The sequence below is a fragment of the Camelus bactrianus genome, chromosome 3, assembly GCF_048773025.1.
Source record: "Camelus bactrianus isolate YW-2024 breed Bactrian camel chromosome 3, ASM4877302v1, whole genome shotgun sequence".
Classification (NCBI taxonomy): domain Eukaryota; kingdom Metazoa; phylum Chordata; class Mammalia; order Artiodactyla; family Camelidae; genus Camelus; species Camelus bactrianus.
Window position 1 is genome coordinate 13311791 of NC_133541.1, and position 20781 is coordinate 13332571.

At 40.8% G+C, this 20781-nt stretch overlaps 1 protein-coding gene across 1 annotated transcript in view; it reads right to left on the bottom strand.

The window, feature by feature from the left end:
* Positions 1–5288: 5288 nt before the first annotated feature.
* Positions 5289–20781, bottom strand: part of MARCHF11 (membrane associated ring-CH-type finger 11) — a 105310-nt gene continuing 89817 nt past the window's right edge. The window contains exon 4 of the mRNA XM_074353957.1: positions 5289–5887. Within this exon, the coding sequence (XP_074210058.1) occupies positions 5565–5887 (323 nt within the window). The 3' untranslated portion in view covers positions 5289–5564. The remainder of the gene's footprint in view (positions 5888–20781) is intronic.

Genomic DNA, 20781 nt, shown 5'->3' on the forward strand with positions numbered 1-20781 from the left:
CAGAGAAGCATCTCTAGGAAGCTGATATAATGAAAAATTGATCATTCAATAGCTGTTAGACCAAATCTAGATATGCAGTGATAACATTAATCATAGCTCAGTACATCAAATCAGGAGCTTGTAAACAACATGACATGGTGCTCCCAGAACACTAATGCTTTCTTCTTTTCAGGAGATTTAGCTCCAAGCATGAATGCCCTTAGGGTATCTGTGGGACTTTCCCAAAGATCTCCACTGGCAGAACAATTGTTGGAAAGATGATCTGTTCAGGGAAGATAAAATGTTTTTTTCTAAGCTTAATATGAATTACATTCCTTTATTATTTTTTTCTGAAATGGTGACAGTCAGAAAGAGGTCTCTTGTTTCAAAAAAAGAAGTAAATCATGGATTCTGATACTGGTGATACTGGTGAAAAATGAGAGAAAGAAGAGGGAGGAAAAGGAAGAGGAGGAGGAAGAGGAGAAGAAGAAGGAGGAGGAGGAGGGGAGGGGGAGGGGAGGAAGAGGAGATGGAGAAGGGAAACTGGCATGTATTAGCGTTAAGGAGAATTTAGAGATTATTTAATCTGACCAGGAGATGCACTGCAGTCTCCTAGCAGGTCAAGGGTCCTGCTTTATTATATTTTTAATTGTCACATGATTCTTGAATGCAAAGGCTGTCCAGTTAATGACGTATACAGTGGTGAGCAGGACCTCCTCTGCACAATTTAACCCACTTTGCACTTAAACCCAGGTGTGGTGCTCACCTGGATGACCTGTAAATTCAGTGTCTGATGACAACTGCCCCCTCAGTATTCCAGGCAGTCCTTCCCTTCCTCAGTCCCCTCTTTTACCCATTCTTTATCATTTTTCTTATAATACTAACAATATCTTCTGATTCCAGCATCTCCCTTCTGATTCTCAGCGAATTCATTTATTTATTTTTTTAAAAAAGTGTTTGTTGAATGCCCACTCGGTGCCAGCCATTCTTCTAGGCTGGGAAGTAGCAGTGAACCAGCGTGGTCGCCGCTCTCATGGAGCTCATGTTGTATGGAGAGAAAGTCTACTGAGCAAATCGGCAGGTACTGGGTGGCTGCTAAAGGTTTTACAAGGAAAATAAAACAGAGTGAGGGAGCAGGGAATGGGAGGAGGGGGCCATTTTGGAGTGGACTGGAAGGACTTCATGGCAAGAAGAAAGTGAGGTGGTGCTGTGAGCACACGAGGGCAAGAGTGTTCTAGGCAAAGGAGAAGCCAGTGCAAAAGTTCTGCAGCAGGAATGTGCTTTCTAGGTTTGAAAATCAGCAAGAGTCAGACTGAGTGAGTGGGAAGAGGAGTAGGAGCTGACGTCAGAGGGGCAGCCAGAGGGAGATCACGTGGGACCTTGAGAATGAGAACACTGACTTCATGCTCAGCAGGAAGGGGCCTCCTTAGGCGTTTGAGTCAAGGAGTGATGTGATCTGATTTACATTCTGCAATGATGACTGCTGTTGTGTTGTGCTAGGATGGATGGGGAACAAGAAGACTGCACTAGATTCCTGCGGCTGCCATAGCAAAGCACCCTGAACTGGGTGGCTTCAAACAACAGAAATTTATTCTCTCACAGTTCTGGAGGCCAGAAGTCCAAAATCAAGCTGTTTGCAGAGCCATGTTCTCTCTCTGAAGGATCCAGGGGCTCATCCTTCTTCGCCCCTTCCTGGCTTCGGGTGGCTGCTGACTATCCCTGGTTTGCAGCTGCACCACTCCAGTCTCTGCCTCCATCAACCCGTGACATTTTTCCTTGTGTGTCTGTATGTCTGTGCGTCTTCACGTGGCCTTCTTACAAGGACACTGCTGTTGGGTTTAGAGATCGAGTATGATCTCATCCTAACTAGTTATATATGTAAAACCCTACTTCCAAATAAGGTCACGTTCTTAGGTTTCATGTGGATATGAACATGGAAGGGGAGGACAAAACTTAACCCAGCAAACTGGGTAAGGGAGCTACTCCAGTAGGGCCCTGTGAGAGATACAGTGGTGACCAGGGTGGGAGGTAATGATCAGTGATTAGACTCGGGGAAAATGTTAAAGGGTGAACCCGCAGACTTCACTAATGGAGTTAATGTGGGATACAAGGGAATGAAAGAATTTAGGGATGACACCAAGATTTTTGGCCTGAGCAACTAACTACCAGGATGCAACTTCCATTTGTGGTGATGGCAGGGGAGCAGGTTTTGGAGGAGAGATAATCAGTTCTGGTTTGGATAGATTTTGAGATGCCTTGTTTCCTATTTCAAACAGAAAACAGGATCCACTAGGCAGAGGCCCCTGTATTTCCTTCCCCCAAAGCTACAGACTTACCTGCACCTCTCCCCTCTCTTTCCTCCTTCCCCTCTGGTTGAAGTTGAAGTTCAGACTCTGCTCCTAGGCTCCAGATCCCATCCTCTCTGCCCTCCTCATGTTTCAGCACCCAAGTCCTGACAGCTTCTCAGTCGACGCCTTCTCCAGCTGCCCCAGGGACACCTGACTGCTCCTGTGGACCACCACCTCCCTTCACTCACCTGTAACCTGACGTGTACAATGCGATGGCACACCCCTACTCTGAGTCTCCCTGCGAACCTGGGTCTTTCCATGGTCTCTGTGGATGGTGTCTGGCACACAGAGGGTGCTTCGTCAATGTTTGTGCTGCATGTAGATTAGTGGTTGAAAAGAGACAGACTGGATACAGGTGCAGGTTTTTATATATTGGAAAAGATTTTTAAACAAAGTATTTCCAACGTATTCTTTTACCATGAATGGCTTTGAAATTTAAGACAGCCTGAGTTTGAATTTCAGTATTCACAATTGAAAGTTAATTTTTTGTATCATAACTCATTGCATACTAGGATTTTAATGATTTTTAAGCAGTGAATTCAGTTCTCTAAATGCACTCCCTCCACCTTCTACCCAGAGTGTTTGGGTTTCTATGAAATCATTTTGTGGACTGTATATTTTGTTGAGTGGAAATCCTGCCAAATCCTTATCTCAGCATCGATTTGGGTCATGTATGTGTATGTGTGTGTGTGTGTGAGTGTGAGAGTGTGTATGAGTGTGAGAGTGTGTGTGTGTGTGTGTGTGTTGGGAGTTGGGGACTGTGAAGACACTGAGGGGAGATAATGGGTGTAGACAAAAGGGAACCCAAAGGGCAAGGCACTGGGAAAGAGGGGTGGCTAGGACTGCATCTTTCTTTCAGGTGGACAGACCCACTGTGCACTCTTGTCTCCACCTCATGCTCCCCACTCACGTGTCCCAGAGAGAGGGTTTCTCATCCGCTGCTCCTCCTGATTTTTGAATGAGTTGGTATGAACACAAAGGTGTACACTGTTTAGAAGTGCAGGCTGGCTAAATACCAGAGCAGTGCTAGTCTAATCTGTGTCTAAAGTCCCTTTATCCAGTATTTTTTTAACATAATGCTCCAAACAACAGTACCCACAATTATTCTCCATTAAACGTGATGTTGTTGATGCCTCTTCTTTAGTGGTTAAAGCATCCAGGACAAATACCAACACCTGCAGAGCACAAATAATGGATTGTTGCTTTGGCAGTGGATTTGCATCCCTGGTTTCTCTATTGAATAATCTGCCTTCCGGTCCCAGGTGGCAAGACTGAGAGCAGGGACCAGACTGATGGGACGATCTCCACCTCCCAGTGCCTCACCCAGGACGGTACTCACGTAACGTCAGATTCAAACAAACAACACTCTCACTTCTAAGATCTGCCCCGAAATAGTGGTTGAATTTTCCTTCTTTCATGACTTCCTGATTTTTCCATCACATTTCTACATTGTCACATCCTTAACTCACCTGTGACACAGGTTTTTTAATTGAGAAAATATAATTTCAATATTGGTAGAATTTGCTATGTAAGAATCACAATGCTGCCTATACACATTATTCTATTATTTATCATTCAAAGGTTATTTTTAGAAAATAGAATGTAAACCATTTTATTTCATATGCTTTAACATCTAATCATCAATTACTTCAAACAACCTACATGTTCAGCCCACCTTTCTAAGGAAAGCATAACCACCACCTCCTCATCTATTCTGCCCTTGCCGACTAACATGTTCCATTTACCTCCATCAGGAGGATTAAAAGGTGGAAAATCCCCAGGTATCACTACTTAGCAGCCTGTTCCTGGGGAGTCAATAGCCTCATTTTTCCTTTCCTCTTTTCATTTGAAAAATACTTATCTAGTAAAAGAGAAACACTTCTTGCTGCTGGAGAATGTATTTCCAAGGACTTCATTAAACCAAGTAATAGAATCAGTGTTTAAATGATCAAGTAGGAATATAAGCTTTTACAAAAAGAAAAGCTAATACGATGGTACTCATAGAGATCAATGCACTAATAATTAACCAAAATAATTGTGATATGTCTATGAGAGGGCTGTGCACGGGTGAGGCAGTGTTATTGCACATGAAATGATGCAACATTTTGGTGAGCTTTTAGGGTTATAAGTATGCAGGACACCCTGCCTATGTGATATGTCCTGGAGTACAGGCACACCTCATTTTATTGTACTTTATTGTACTTCACAGACATTGTGTTTTTTCACAAATTGAAGGTCTAGGTCAACCCAGTGCAGAGCAAGTCTATCGGCACCATTTCTCCAACGGCGTTTGCCCACTTTGTGTCTGTGTCACGTTTTGGTCATTCTTGCGACATTTCAGATGTTTTCATTATTATCCTTGTTATGATGATCTGTGATCAGTGATCTTTTCTGTTATTATTATAACTTGAAGGTGTAGTTGATGTTTAGCTTTTTTTAGATTTTTTAAATAAACTTAAGTACATTGTGTTTTTGGAAGTAATGCTATTGCACACTTAATGGACTGCAGAAGAGTGTAAACATAACTTTCATAGGCTCTGGAAAACCAAAAAATTCTAGTGACTCGCTTTATTGTGGGTCTGGAGCTGAACCCACAATATCTTCAAAGTATGCCTGTAAAACTATTTTATACCAATCATCTTTCTATAAGCTCTCTGCATTGTTTTAGAAGTTAGAAAACAAGCTATAATTCCTAGAACTAGCATTCCTGGTGACAGGTTATTTCACCCCACAAAAAAAGTCATGCTCAAGTTTGCTGACCAGCATGAGGTATGACGAGGACCAGTGCAGAGCCTCACAGAAACGTCTTTGTGCTTCGCACTTGAGAGGCACTTTGGAACTTGCCTACAGCATCCTAAAACTCTTCCCCATTTGTAGCATGCTTGAAAAATTACACATGGAGCAAAAAGTTTGATAAAAATATATTTAAAACAAGCCAGAAAAAATAGTTTTGACCTTAAGGATAACTTTCATCATTCTTTTAACCAAGTAGAGTTAAATAATATGTATAATGATTTCAAGTACCAACTTATAAAAGATGTGATAAATCAGAAAGCAAAGAACAGGAGGACTCTATTTTTTCAGAAAAATGTATTTGCAATTCAAATGTTCATATAAAAAGCATAAATTTTAAAAAGTTCATAGATGTGTGTTTTTAGAAGTGCTATGGTTTTGCCATTCATTGCAATTACATTCCAAAATGTGCAGGGGGGGCCACACCGCACCTTCTTAACTTTGTCACACTGAAGTCACTCTCATCACAACCTCCCCCGAGCTGTTATCTTCTGACATCTCTTCATGGGGCCTCATCCGATTGAACAGATGTAATAACACATAGCCACACTGAAACCTTGGGGAGGTTAATTGTGTGGGGTGGACCAAGTTCCTGTTCCGTAGAGCCGTCAGTGGCAACCATAAAGTCCTGCTTGTGGAAGACTCTCCGCGGCTGCTTTCTTCGATGTCTGTGGCTTTGTCGTAATTTAATACATCCCAGTGTAAGTTAACAGCTCGCCAACGCTTAAACACTCTGTAAACTGCAGCTCCTTCATGGACAATGAGACCTAAAATTCAAGGAGAAAAGAAAAATGTCTGGTCATACTCGTAAGTTGGGTATGTTATTTTGCATACAAGAGATTAAAGAAATGGTCAGTTCTCAGTTACTCATCATGATCTAAAGCATGGAATTCTGACTTCTCAAATAGTATGTCTAATGGAAAGCTATTACTCATATTGCACAGGAGTAGTCAATATTCAGAAATGAGAATGCCCTACCAGGCAGACAGTCAAGCCATCGTGAGCATAATTTACTTGCTCACTATGGCTCGGAACATACTTTGGGCATTTAAGATGCCCTGCGTTTTTCACACATATTTCAGCGTGAAGTCCAAAAGCTTTTGAATTTGTGATCCATCCCAAAAAGGAGTCCCTGGCGGGGAGGTCCCTTCAGATAGAAAAGTGAGTAGGTGCTTCTCTTTCAAAGGAATTGAAATTCCATTGAAAGCTGATGGAAAGGCCAATGAAGTTTTTCTTAAGATGGAATGTGGCACATATGCAGGGCGTGTCAGTTGGTAACAACCGCTTTTTAACCAAAGATTGACAATGAGAAGGTCCTACGTTCATCTACCTTGGGTGTATGTCCTAGAGAAACACTTATAAATAAATAGAAAAAAGGATGTATGTCAAAAAATGTTTATTACATATTTGTTTGTATTTGAGAAAAAAGATTGCAAACAGTCTCAATGTCCATCCTGAGAAGAATGGAAAAATTGTAGTGTTTGGACCCAAAGAACAAAAGCAATAAAAAAGAATGGAACAAACTCTCATGCACTAATGTGGATAAATCTTAAAATAACAGTGGAAATCTTAAAGCCATATAAAAAAATGAAAATTTCAGAAATATAAATAATTGGAGTGAAGAAATACTATACATTTTTAGGGATACAGTCTATATATGGTAAAAATGTAAAAATGCGCATGAGAAGAATAATCATTAAATTCGTGATAGTGGGGAAGGAAAAAGATGAAAAAGAGGCTTCAAAGAGGACTTTTGAGTGTATCTCTAATGTCACATTTTTTTTTCATCTGGGTAGTGAATGAATGTTTAACATGCTATCCTGTATACTTTTGGTGCACCGGAATAATTCATAATTTCAAAAGTCACAGAGAATTTATCAGGAAAATTGACCTAAGATGTGTTGAGGAATAGACAACAGAAGTAGGGGAGACAAATATGGAGGTTATGACATTGTAGGTGAGGAGCAGAGGGGCAGCAGGAAACAGAATACAGAGAAACAAACTAACCAACCTGTCAGAGGAAAAACTAACAGAAATTGTAATGCAAGAAGGGGAAGAAAATCAGTCTCACATTTTTAAGGCTGGAGGAATGGGTGATTGAAAGAATGGTCGTAATCTTTCCATAGGTACAAGTAAGGGTTTTGAACATGTTTTTGTTGGGGAGATTATTTCTTTTTTTGTCGGCTAAACTAATGCCAGGTAAGCAATGGAGATATCCAGCCTTTGAAAAATCACACCTACCTAATAGAATTCAAGTTTTACATCGTTCCCTTACCAGGAGGTAAACTTCTGACACACGTGACTTAAGAGCATTCCAAAGATATTAACATAGGCCACTAAAAATGCATGTGGTCTAATAAATAAAAATGTCTTAAACCTAGTTACGTACATCCCCAAAATTTTTAAAAGAAATGTAAACTTCTATTAGTCATTGCAATTCAAATAATTGTTTGATTCCTTTTTCCTAAGGAATAATCAGAGTTGATCCAACTGACCAGATGTTTTTGGAAAACAGCCAGAATTATAAGTCAAGACTACCAGATTTCAACTGATAATTCTAATTTTAGCTTTCTGAAGTCTCCATGGACAATGATTTAGCTTTTCTGGGTTTTTTTTTTTCCTCCTTAAAATGCAACTGGAATTCCTAATCTATACATTCAGCACAATGGTATGAAGATAAATTGGAATTCATCAACTATAAAGCACTCCGATTTCCTTGGAGATGATAACTAATGTAAATATAAGACATTATTATTAATTAAAAAAATCAATAGTGAATCTGTGTGGTGAGGAACATTCATTCACACTAATCACAAAGCCATTATAGTCTGTGTCAGGTTCATTCTGGATAAGTGCAGTGATGGGGGCCTGGCTTCACCAGGGGAAACCACTCGTTTCACAGAATCCTATTCTTTTTTTTTTTTTTTTTTTTTATTGATTTCCTTTGAAAGGCCAGCAATCAGATCATTCACTTGAGCTCAAAGTCATTTTCTGGGAACATATTCCTGGTAGCACTTTTCTAAATACATAAATCTACCCAACCTGCAGAAATAAATCCCATAGGTCTTCATAGTACATTTTGAACCTATTTTAAAGAAAGACAACTACTTGAAGTTTTCATGAAGACGTAGTCGTCCTGAATTTCCAGCTCCATGTGCTGCTTCTGAATTGTATTCAAGTTGTGAAGGATTTTAGGTTTTGCCTTATTCCCTGTGAATGTTTAGAATTACTTCTCACCATTTAGAGGCTTAAATTTTACTGAAATATGAGGAACCCCATCCCACCACCAAAGTTATCTTCTGTAATGTATACTTTTCCCCTTTCTCCTTTAGATTTTCTAGCAAAAGTCATCTGTACTAGTGGTTATGAGAAGACTTGACTACTGTGATCATTGAAATCCAGAGGTAACAATTCGTTTAACTCTAGTTCCTGTGTGGAGAATCCAGCTATTGAACATCCTGCTGCTCTCCTTTCTTACTGATGATCATTCCCCTCCGGTTTCATAACTGACCAGTTCGCTTCGTCCAGTAGCCTTCACTCTAATACCTCAAGTCAAGCCTTAAAATGAATTTGTCACCTTGACATTTCAGGTCACATGAAAACAGGCTTAGATTTACTTCTTCATCTGAGCCACTAACCCTGAAGGGGAAAGCAATGATAATTACTATAAAATGTAAATATTAAATATTTTATGACACTTGTTACATTATTAACGGCAAAGATGCCAACAAGGTGTGATTCATGGGAATCTGGCATTTTGCAGCTTGAGAATGTGTATGTGTCTGTGTATGTCTGGTTGGTTGCTTCTAATCATTTTCTTGTCAGAAACATTTAACTGGAGCATCTGTTACTGATGTGCAAAGGAACATTTTTGTTAGGGAATTATCTTTAACAAAAGAGCAGGTTTAAATAGTTTCTGGTTTCACTGAAATAAAAGCACACTGTTTATATAAGTATATCCTAAATTTGGAAGTGGTGTGTTAGTTGAAATTCTTGGTAGTAGGAACTGAGCTGGTTACCCAAGAAATAATGGGAAGATTATCAAGGTACATGCGTTCACATGTGTGCATGTATCTGTGTGTGTGTGCACACACAGATACATGCACACACCGTTTGTCTATGTTTATTTCAATACAGACAAATGATATATTATAATTAACCGAGGCTTGAAAAATATATGGTCAAATATAAACAAATTTTGATAGTAACTACCAAACCACCAGTCTAATCATTTCATTTCTTGTGTTGCCAATCTTGGTTCTTGTTTGAATAGATCTGGCTATTTTTCATAATTTAAAAAGTAAAATTTTTATCAGGGATTTGTTCTGTGCCAAGCACTGTGCTGGGTACTTCACACATGCACGACTCTCATTTAATCTTGACTGCAACTCTGTACACAGATACTAGTATTGAATAGTCTCACAGTTAAGGAAATTGAGACCTAGAGAGATTTAGCAAATCGTCCAACATTGTGAAGATATCAGCTCTGAGACTGAAGCCCAAAACTTGTCTATTTTGAGAGCTGCAATCCTACTCATGCTAAATTTCCAACTTACAGCATTCTCTCCTAGACATAGAATGACCAACTGAGAGACATCTTGCTATGGATTGAATGTATGTATCTCCCCAAAATTCGTATGTTGAAGCCCTAATCCCCAGCATGATGGTATTTGGAAGTAGGATCGTTGGGAGGTCATTGGAACTATATAAAGTCATGAGGGTGTTTAACGTCCTTATAAAAGAGGAAGAGACACAAGTTTTCCGTGTGTGTGCGTGTGTGTGTGTGTGTATCTGTGTGTGTGTGTGTGTGTGTGTGTGTGTGTGTGTGTGTGTGTGTGTGTGTGCACCAAGGAAAGATCACATGAGGACATATCAAGAAGACGGCTGTCTGCAAACCAGGAAGAGAGCCCTCATCAGACTTAATACGCCAGCACCTTGACTTTGGATTTCCCACTGCCTTCACTGTAAGAAATAAATGTTTATTGTTTAAGTGACCCAGGCTGTGGTGCTTCATTACAGCAGCTCAAACAGAACAAGATGGACCTAGTATATAAACTACATCACCCTTATTTACAATATGAGTAAACTAAGTCCCAGAGACTATGATTTGGAAAAAGTTACACAATTAGTTGCCACTTTTAATATCCTTGAGTGTCACTGACACTGTTCTATTTCTAGGAGTGCCAATAAAACTGCCCCTCCCAACCCTCCCCATCCTAGGAGAGAAAAGGGTTGTGGAGTCTTATATGAAGGCAACACCATCAGTGGTGAGCACTCCATCTGGAAATCTGTACCAACCTGAGCTTTCCCAGGAAATGCAAGATCCTGGTAACACAGGTTAATGGCTAAAGGCAAAATGCCTGTGAGCAGTTCAGTCACCACCACTGTTGGGAATGCCAACGAACTCCCAGCTCACAGCAGATATTTGGCCAGAAAAGGCTCTTGACTGCAAAAATGTCCAGTATTTCTCAGTTAAATTAAACCATTTTCCCTGGCCAACATTCTTCTCTCTCTCATTCTCCCTCTCCCTCTCCCTCTCTCTCTCTTTCCGCCTCTCTCAGTGACATTTCCACATAACCAAACTCTATAAATATAGCCTGTGCCATTCTGAAAAGTCAGTGTGCACCAGAAGCAGGATGGTGACTTTGAGTCCCATTTAATCTCATTTAAGACAAAAAAATTAGAGAAGATTAGAGTCAATCTCACAACCTGGCTCCATTGTTCACTCCTAATTCCCACTACTACTTGGTGAAGACCAGAGTGTGGTTGCACAAAAGAGGGTTAACTAAACAAGACTGTGGCCTGAGATCCCCTTTGCTGGAATAATCTTTGCTAGGATGTAATAAGTTACATTAATTCTCCTGGCACATTTTCTTAAGGCACCCGTCATTCAAATGCCCAACAGCTATGGGGACTTAGATGTAAGTGCAATGGTAATCACTTTAAAAGGCACTTCTCTATTGTTGAATTTTGTTAATAATGAATCTTGAAGAAATAACCGCAAGTCATTTCTATGTATAATGGATGTTTACTTTTGTTAGACTCAACTATATATGAAGCTTAAAGAAAAATATCAGAAAAACAACAAAAAAACAAAAATATAAAACTTAGAGATATAAAGATTGAAAGACAATTCATATTCCATCAGAAAAACCACTAAGTTCACCAAAGAAAGCTATCATCAGTTGATAGTCTAAAACCCAGGCCTCTGGGAACTACAATGTCCTGATCACATATGGGGATTTTGTGAACACATATTTCCAATGCTGCCCATCAGAACAAATAATGAAAAGAAATATCCTACAGAAAATGCACTTGTATCTATAAAAGATGAGTTGATTTTTGTTTTGTTGAATATTATATGTATCTATATCTTCCCCCACTCCCAGAACCAGGTTGAGAATGGCAGGCTGGTCATGAGGGTTTAAAGCTCAAGGGTTCAGATACAGATCATCATTAGCATTGGTTAAAAAAAAAATCTTCTGTGCAAAATAATGTGATAAGGACAACAAATTATTCAGAAACTTGCCACAACATGAAACTTGACACTAGAGGCTGGCTAATGTCCAAATATAGATGAGCTAATCCACCCACCCCCAAAGTGAAGAACAGCACACATGACGAAATGATTATCATAATAGTTAAGGCTCTAAATGACTGTTTTTTTCTAAGTAATACACAAGAAAAGCCCTGGTGCTGATTTTACGACACTGCCACCCTCTATGTCTTCCTCTCCCTCAGTGAAATCTGCAGTCAGTCATCAGCCTGGATTCAAAGAGCACTGGGTCTTCAGTGCTGATGGCATCCTGGCCTGGGAACAGAACAGGATGGCAAAGGCAAACTTTAATGTGGAGTATAACCTCTCATCAGCTGCCAGAGAGGAAAGCGCAGTCTTTTCTAGAAGGTCTGAACACAGGTTGAATTTGCTTCTCAACCTGCCATCCCTGTTTCAGTTCGTGACCATCCCCCAAGTCAGTTAGGTTGAAACCTGTATCATCTAGACTAGTCTATCCTCTGGGCACTGAATTCTGCTAATTCTGTCTTCTTAGCAAATCTGGGATAAAACAGAACATTATCTCTCTGTGACTCCAATCAGCCATGTGTTCCCTGAAGACTGGAAGGAACCCTCTTCCTACTTCAATGACCGATACAGAGCAGGAGCTCAATAAATCTTTGCTAAATGAGAAGGAATAAGAAAGAGAAGAGTGACCATCACTGGAATCTCAAGGATGACAAGATTGACTCTATCTAGGGATGACAGTGCTGTTAAAACACAAAAGGTCTCAAATATTGTTCTTTCATATGTTAGAGTAACACCTTGAGATAACAAAGACAGACTAAAATATACACACCAAGACTGGAAATGAAAGGGTTTAGGGATCTGAGCCCACGTTTCTCAACAGTGGGTTTTGCCCTAGTCCCTCCAAAACACACACACACACACACACACACACACACACACACACAGCCTAGAAGAAGTAGAAGAGCTAAAAGTCTTTACAAGGATTTGTTTTCAGCCTCTGTAAATGGTAGCAGCCTCTCGTTGACCTAATCACCAAATGTTTGCTTGAGTCAAACAATCATTAACCCAGATAATTACAAAATGCCCAGGTCCATGCCTAACACCTAAGAGACGGACAGGAGATGGGAAGATTGCAGTGACCTTCAGAACTTATAAAGTAAGTAACTCTGTAAACCTCAATGTAACAATATTTGGTTGAAAACCCTATCAATGTCTATCTTCTGCGTTAATTAATGCTTTAAGGATTGGAAATCTGCTTTAGTAGATTTCCATTTGCTTTCCACATTCTGAACCAAAGCTAGTACTTAGAAGGAGGCTATTGGTGGACTTTTTCTGTGGCAAGTAGAAATCTGTACATCTAATTTTCCTTTTCATCTCCAATGGATAAACTATCTACTGCAAACTTGCAGGTCGTGATTTCATTAATCTTCAAGTTGACAATGCATGTATTGATTGTCCCATTTCATGGGGTGAGAACAACATTTTAAAAGATTTAACTGAAATATCTAATTAAAATCTGTTTACTTTTGTAACCTGACATAGGCTATTTCACTTTTGTTGGCTTTGCTTTTCATTTCTCTTAAATCATATAAGCTATGGGTAAAAATATAAACAAAAGCTGCCATCTAAGCATAAGTAAAATTTCTAATTCTCTCAGGGTTTTTAATTGAAAATATCAATGAAATTTTAGCCTGAATATAAAAATGTTAAGACCTTAGGTTTCCATAACATTCTATTCTGTGATCTAGCAAGAAAATTCAAGGTTGAGATGTGATTCTTAATACTAGTAATTCTTATCAAGAAACTGTTTCACTTAGACAATGAAAAGAGAGAGAAATGGCTTTTGGTATGGTATATTAAATATTTCATTCTCTTTAATAATATTTCTGTATGTTTTTGGTTCTATTAATTGGAATAAATAAAGACTACACAAAATAGATCATTACTTTGGGTTTTTAGGGAAATTTTTTCTCTATTTCTAATCTAAAATCAGTAGTTAAAAAAAGTATATATTGCTGATACCATGCCTTAGGTGTTTGAGACAACAACCTAAAGACATTGTTTCACTTTATTGAATAGACAACATTTTGTAAATTAGCTATTCAAGCTCAGCTTATAAGGAGAGTTTTTTTAAACCAAATAATAAGTAGAATTAACTGAATCACATATTTTTACACAGGCTCTGGAGTGACAGTGCCTGGAGTCCAATCTTGGGTCCCTCTTCTGTGTTACCTCCAAGAACTAGTCAATGGTACTTTAGTTTTCTCATCTGGGAGATGAACACCCACATCTCACAGGGCTGTTGAGAGGACTAAGTGTGGAAACTGATGTAAAGTGCTTAGAATGTTACCTGGATCACAGTAAACATGATCTTAGCCATCAATGGAGATTCAGTTTTTAAAACCTCCTTTTCACATACTTGGAAGCAGTTGAAGGCATATATGGGCTCCGTTTCTATGCTCATCTCTGTGGTTCCTCATGACCCCAGAGGAACCCTGCCAGCACACCCACAGTCCTGTATCCTCTGTGTTCTATGTAGGAGCATCATTTAGAAAAGTGATCATGTTCACACTCTCCTCAGTGAGAAAGTTCTTTGCTGCAAAATAATCTGAAGCCAGGAGGTCCCCAAAGAGGTGGGTCCCAGTTCTGAAAAACAATCTCTAGGTTCTTAGGTTAAGGGAACTGCCTTTTCATGTCATGGTTTCCAATAGCACACAGTCTACTTTGCTCTCTCTTTCAAGGAAAACTTCCCATTTCCATGTTGACTTGGCCTATTTGATAACTTAATTTCAGAGTTGCCTAGGAATGTACTCGGATCTCTAAAGTTGTTGCAATTGTTCTGAGCCTCATGTGTTTAGAAATCACACAATCACTCTTCTGGAAAATAGTCAAGTCAAAGAAGGAGTAAAGTTGAACAAAACACAAACACACAGGCACACACACGTGCACATGCACGCACGCATGCATGCTTGCATACAGAGTGCAGCCACAAAAGATGTCCCCTCCTGGCCTCTCGGCAGCTTCCGCCATCTCAGATGATTTGTGCCCTGACTCCTGGAGCTCCTCAGCCCCATAGACCCACACCCTTCAGGTCCATGTGGATGACCTGACCATGCTCTGACTTGCTTAACCCTTGTCCCACCTTCACCCCAGCCCAGGCCTTTCCCTTCCAGAAACCATTCCAGTTGCAAGCTCTGAAACTCCACCACCCTTGCTGACAACAAACTCCTCCAGCGCTTCTCACTTACCGACTTTCTTAATCTCAACAAATGCGCCCCATTCCACCTCCTGAAGACTTTGAGCCCCTATGTTGGACAATCTTTCCCCAGTCTGCCAGCTTCTTTCTGGCTCTGGTTCCTTCCCGAGCCACTGAGAAACCACACCCCATCCTGTGATCCCACTCCCACCACTCGAGGTGAACGGCAATGTTGATCTCACTGCTGATCTTCCAGCAACTCTGTGTATAAAACCTCCTGCTAGCCCAGCCTTACCATTTCACCACATTGTACTTACTCCCCAACTCTAATGGGTGACAATACACAACCAGCCCTCCCCAGCCTCACTCAGTCATGCCCAGTGATTCTTCCTGTCTCCTAGCTCAGTTTCTCTCCCCAAAGCCCCCGACAGCTGATTATTATTCTTAATGTTCCCCTCAGACTCCCTTCCCCACACTGTTCCTTCTCTGTCTCAACAGATACCCAAACTACCTACTTGCCTGAGAAACAGGAGATCTGCAAGGAAGCCCTTCAGTTTATTCTCCCGGAGCACCACAAGCAGCCATGTCCAACTGTACCCACCCTCTCTTCCCACCTGCCCATCTCACGGGCATGGGGACGCATCCTGTGCAAGACAGACCACTTCCTTGCAGGCTGGGTTCCATCTCTGTATCTCAGGGGCATCAGGTTGTTCCTTCCCAACTGGATCTTTAATCTTTCTTCCAATTTCATCTGGGTCTGTCCTCTCAGCATTTGCTCAAACCTAACTCTGCCATTAAAACAGATAAACAGAACCTTTCTGAATTCCACACACATCTCTCTAGATTCTACCCTCATACCTGTGTCCTTTCTCAGCCAAGTTTATAAATCAGCTTATACTGGGAGCCCCTTTCTGCCTATCTCAGCCATTCTCAGCCTACTGTAACCTTGTGTCTATACATTCAACCCCATATTGCCAAATCCAGTTGAGACGATGGTCAGAGCACAGCCATTCAAGGAATGACACAGCAATTAACACCAAAATGGCAGAAGATTCAATGCCCAGTAGGCTTAAGATGGGGGGAGGTTTGACTTCTGATAGACCTTGAGCTTCATTATACACCCATTGTAATATATTAGCATGATGAATAACATGCCCACAGGTGCCATGACCGTCCCAAGGCTAACCACAAAAGGTCAAAGAGTGGGCGATGGCCCAATTCCTGGGACTCCCAGTCCCTTCCCCAGGGCAGCTGGAATAGTCCTCCCACTTGTAGGTGTGTGAAGCTACAGAGCCCATAAAAACTGGCAACAGCACCCCTCATGGCCACCTCTCTTGCTCCCTCCTCTTCAGAGAGACAGCCACACTCTGTCTATGGAGTGTATACTTTTACTTTAACCTTAGCACCCAACCCCCACACCTCGTGGCCTTTCTCTCACCTTCTGAAACAGCCTACACTCTAGGCAGTATGTATGTCTAAATAAATCTACCTTTACTCAACTGTGGCTCACTCTTGAATTCTTTCCTGCGTGAAGCCAAGGAAGCACACTTGGCGGGGCACGTCCCAGGGACTCGACGGACACCTAGGACAAAGCCCTCCTCATGCCCACATCTGTCTTCCTGCAGCACAGTGATACATTTTGGCCTTATTTCACCCATTCTTGATAAGGCACCTGGCACTGTCAGACACTTGCTCTTCTGCCCCCAAGTCCTTCCTCAACTCACCTGACTCAGCTCTGTCTTTCTCTGGCCATACGCCTCCCTCTGCCTGCTCTCTGTGTCTCACCACCTTCCTCAAACTGCCGCTCCTCTCACCCAGTCACTCACCCAGGTTTCAACTGCTATATAAATCTCCAGCTTGAATTTCTGACCTTAAGTATGATTAACCTTCCCCCATCTGCTCTCACATCTATTTCTCTCCTGGCACTTCCCATGCTGTGTTTTAATTGCTTATTTCCCTGCCTGTCTCTCTCCAGCAGCTGGAGAGCAGGGAGGATGCTCTATTCCAAGGCTCGATGAAGCTTTTCTGTAAAAAGCCAGACAGTAAATATTGGAGGCTATGTAAACATCATGATCCTTCTTTGACGAGTTTGCAGTCTCTCACTAACAACACATAAATGAATGGACATGACTGCGTTTCAACAAAACTTCTTTTATAGGCACTGAAATTTATATTTGATATAATTTTCATGTGCCATGAAATAATCTCAATGTTTAGTCAACCATTTCAAAATGTAAAAATCATTCTTAGATTAAAAACAGGCAGCAGATCCTGTACTATTTATATCTCCCTCCTGCATTCCAGACGTGGGATGCAGTAAATAGTCAATGAATGTTGGCCCAAGAGGTGACTAACATTTCTTTGGCTAAGCTGGACCCAGTTGAGAGAGGTGGCAGGAAACAAAACTCAGTAATGACAATAGATCTGGTCTGCTGCTAGGCTAATCATGTCAACATTTCTCCCAAAGAACTTGAACTGTACAAGGTCACAGGAGAGTAAGGCGTTGGGTTTTATCCCCCAGGAGGGGGCCTAATGAGTTAACTCACTTTGAGAGACCATTTCAGGCACAGCCCTGAGGGCAAGTAGCAAAAGCAAGTTCCCTTCTATTTTCTTTCCCGAGCCTTTAAAGACAGCAATCCCACTAATAACCAACTATGATAATAATGTTCAGAGAAATCGGTAAACATCAGTATGATTAAGGTATGGAAAAGCCTATAATTTGTGCCTCCAGAGTAAAGCGATAATAACAGCTGACTTCTCAAAACATATAGAGGGTAAAGATTTGTTTTTCCTCTAGCAATTTTGAATTATAAGGGGCCATTCTGCCTCTCCCTCCAAGGGAGGGAGTGCTCAGAAATCAGAAACCGGAAAAAATCCTAGGCTGGGACAAGTTGGAGGATGGACTGCCACTCATGATTTAAACCGGCCGTGTTGCATCAGACTCCAAGTGCAGTTGGGCATTTTCTGGGGCATGAAGCAGGTTAAGATATTCTGAAACCAGGAAATAATGATCTGTGCTCATAAAGGAATTCTGCTCTGAGAAATGATTCCAAACAAGCTAGGAGAGCATGCGAATCTGCTGCAGGGGTGACAGACCAGCCAGCGACGCCAGCCTCACTGCCCGTCCTCGCCTGGGAGGAAGTTTGAAGGGAAACCCAGCGGGACTCTGGACAAGAGTAGAAGGTTTCCGTCCACCCTACATTAGCAGCTGGATAAAGTTCTCCTAAGTAGCCAAATTGAGACGCTGGAGGGATGTCGATCCCCAATCAAATTATAGATCAGGAAGCGGAAGCCGGAAATGGAGCAGAGATGGCTGACAGTCTTCTTATGTCTGCAGGGAAAGTTGTGATAGGAGATTCAAAAAGGAAGCACTGGGCTAATTGACTTCCCTAGTTATTTTTCCAAACGGTGTTCAAGTGGAGCTTTCTTCGTGTGCCTTATGATTCATGCAGACTTATCCACATGAATGCTTCCTATGAAACTCAGAATGAGACAACAGAGAAAACACCTCCCACCCTCCGCCTCCCGCTGTCACCCACAGTGCCAGCCAAGGCGCTCAGGCTGCCATCTGCATCCCCACTCTGGCTGGATGCTGACCTACTGATGGTCAAAGCTCTGTTTTCCTGAGCGATCCAAGTGGCTCAGATCCCAGACTTGGTAGTGGTGGTGGTGACTGGGGTGGGAGGGGGCGGACTATGATGGAAAGTCAGCTTCCTTCACCAAAAAACAAAAAAAAAAAAACAAAAAAAAAAAACTACTTTACATATATTTGAAGTCTTATGATCAAACTTGCTGATAATTCTGAATGAGGTAAGGTGCAGCCCTGAGAAGAGGTACAGGGGATGTTGGTGGCCGACAGCTATTGTCCTCACTTCCCATAGAGAAAGCGTCTTCAATGTGGAGACGGCCCACGTCAGATCACACTGGGTTCTGTGGTCCTGGCTCTCGGTAGGCAGGGCTGGGAAAGAGCTTACTGTGTCAGACATCCACAAAGTCCTCTGTGCAGGACAGTACCTCAGGGACCCTAGAGAGTGGTGAACTTGACTGTTCTCTTGATCTTTTTACATTTTCACCTGGAATTATTTGATACATTTTATATTTATTCATAAATATTTTGCAGCTTAAAAAAAATGCTATTTCTCTACAATGACCCAGGAGTTGCCAGCAACTGTCCTTTCAAGCACACTCATCTGTATGTTTGACGACCCTGTGTGACAGCGTGAGAATTAGTGGCTCTCTGGTGGGGGCTCTCCAGAAAACCCATTTTTTTTTCCTGCTCTAAATCATGGCATATTTCAATTCTAATGCTAATTTCTTTCTAAGTCTCAGTAAATATGTTTTTCACCTAAAACACTTTAAGAAATATTGTCAACTTCTGAATCATGCTGGGAAGCGCCAGAGAGCATGGAAAGTTTTAAACAGAGGAGAGTTTTAACATCCTTTATATTTTGCTTGGAATGTATGAGAATTTTCTTCCTTGGTTGATTCATTTCTTAATTATTCTTTGCTTATGCTAATTGGGTTATATCTGTTGAAAGCAAGCCACAGGAAGGAAGATGACCTAAAAGCACCATTTTAGGTGGAAACAACTATTAAATGGGCAACTGGTCATCCTCGATGGTGTGGACTCATTTGCCATAACCAAGACTCTGATTATGCTGAAATTCTTTAGTCAAACTTCTTCACTTTTCCTCATATAATGTAAAAAAAAAAAAAAAGAAAATGTGCATTTCAGATTTCACATCAATAAAATGTTAAATCATGTGTTAGTTTCAGCTGCTCTGCCTGGAGCAAAAAATAGCCAAGTGAAGCAATATCAAACTTCTATTTTCTCAATGTGCAAAATATGGAACTGAGAACCAGGTCCTGTGCCCAGAGCCTTCCCCCATGCATTTGTGCTTCCTTTCTGAATTTGCTCATCTTCCTTTGTCCACTGTGCAAATCTTCTTAGGGGGGAGCCGAGAGCAGCAGCCTGCTGTGATTATTACTTCTCCCTAAATTACTGCCCCTGGGCTACAACATCTCAGTGATTTAAATCCTTTATATCAGATTAGTTTTCCTAGTGCACAGTCATAGTCTGGATGTCATCTATTCAAATATTTAAAAGAGCTCACCAAATATGTAAAGTCATATTTCTTTGTACTCCCACTTCCTTAAGACGTCTCCCTCTTACGGTTCTCTGTCTACCTTTTGACCACCACCCGCTCACCTTTAATAGCCTTCTCTTAATTGTCTTGAACTCATTTTCACTTTATTCGTCTTTCAGGGAACAGAGCTACTTTATCATTTAGGAAATACAACTGGTCTATTCAGACAAGGTGAAACCTGTTCATCAAACTCTCACACGTTTACCATTCCATCATGTAGAAATCTATCCATTATGGTAGCCATTAGCCAGAGTAGCTATTTAAGTTAATTTAAATAAAACTAAATTAAAAATTGAGTTTCTCATTCTCACTAACTGTATTTCAAGTGCGCAACAGCCAAATGTAGCTAGTGACTTTTGTACTGGACAGCACAGTTGCACAACATTTTCATCATTGCAGAAAGTTCTGTTGGGCAGACTTGATCGAGATATTTGAACTATAGGAGAACCCAGACCCTTAGGAGAATTCAAAACTTTAATAGCAAGAAGAAACTGGATCGTGGGAAAGCAGACAATGTATTGGTTAATAATAAATGAAAACAACAAGCAGATTTACTTTGTCTGGAACTAAGTACATTTTCCCAAGTAAATACATTTTCTAGAAATATTTACATTTCTGTTTAACAGTCCAATAATAATCTCTTCCTAAACATTATATACACTGGCTGGATTATAATATTTTTTGATTCTAGAATAATCTTCTATGGATTTTCAGAATTATTTTTTAAGAAAATTTATGAAGCTGTCAATCTGCTTCTTCTCATTCAGGTATAAACAAGTTTGAAAGCTTGGACGA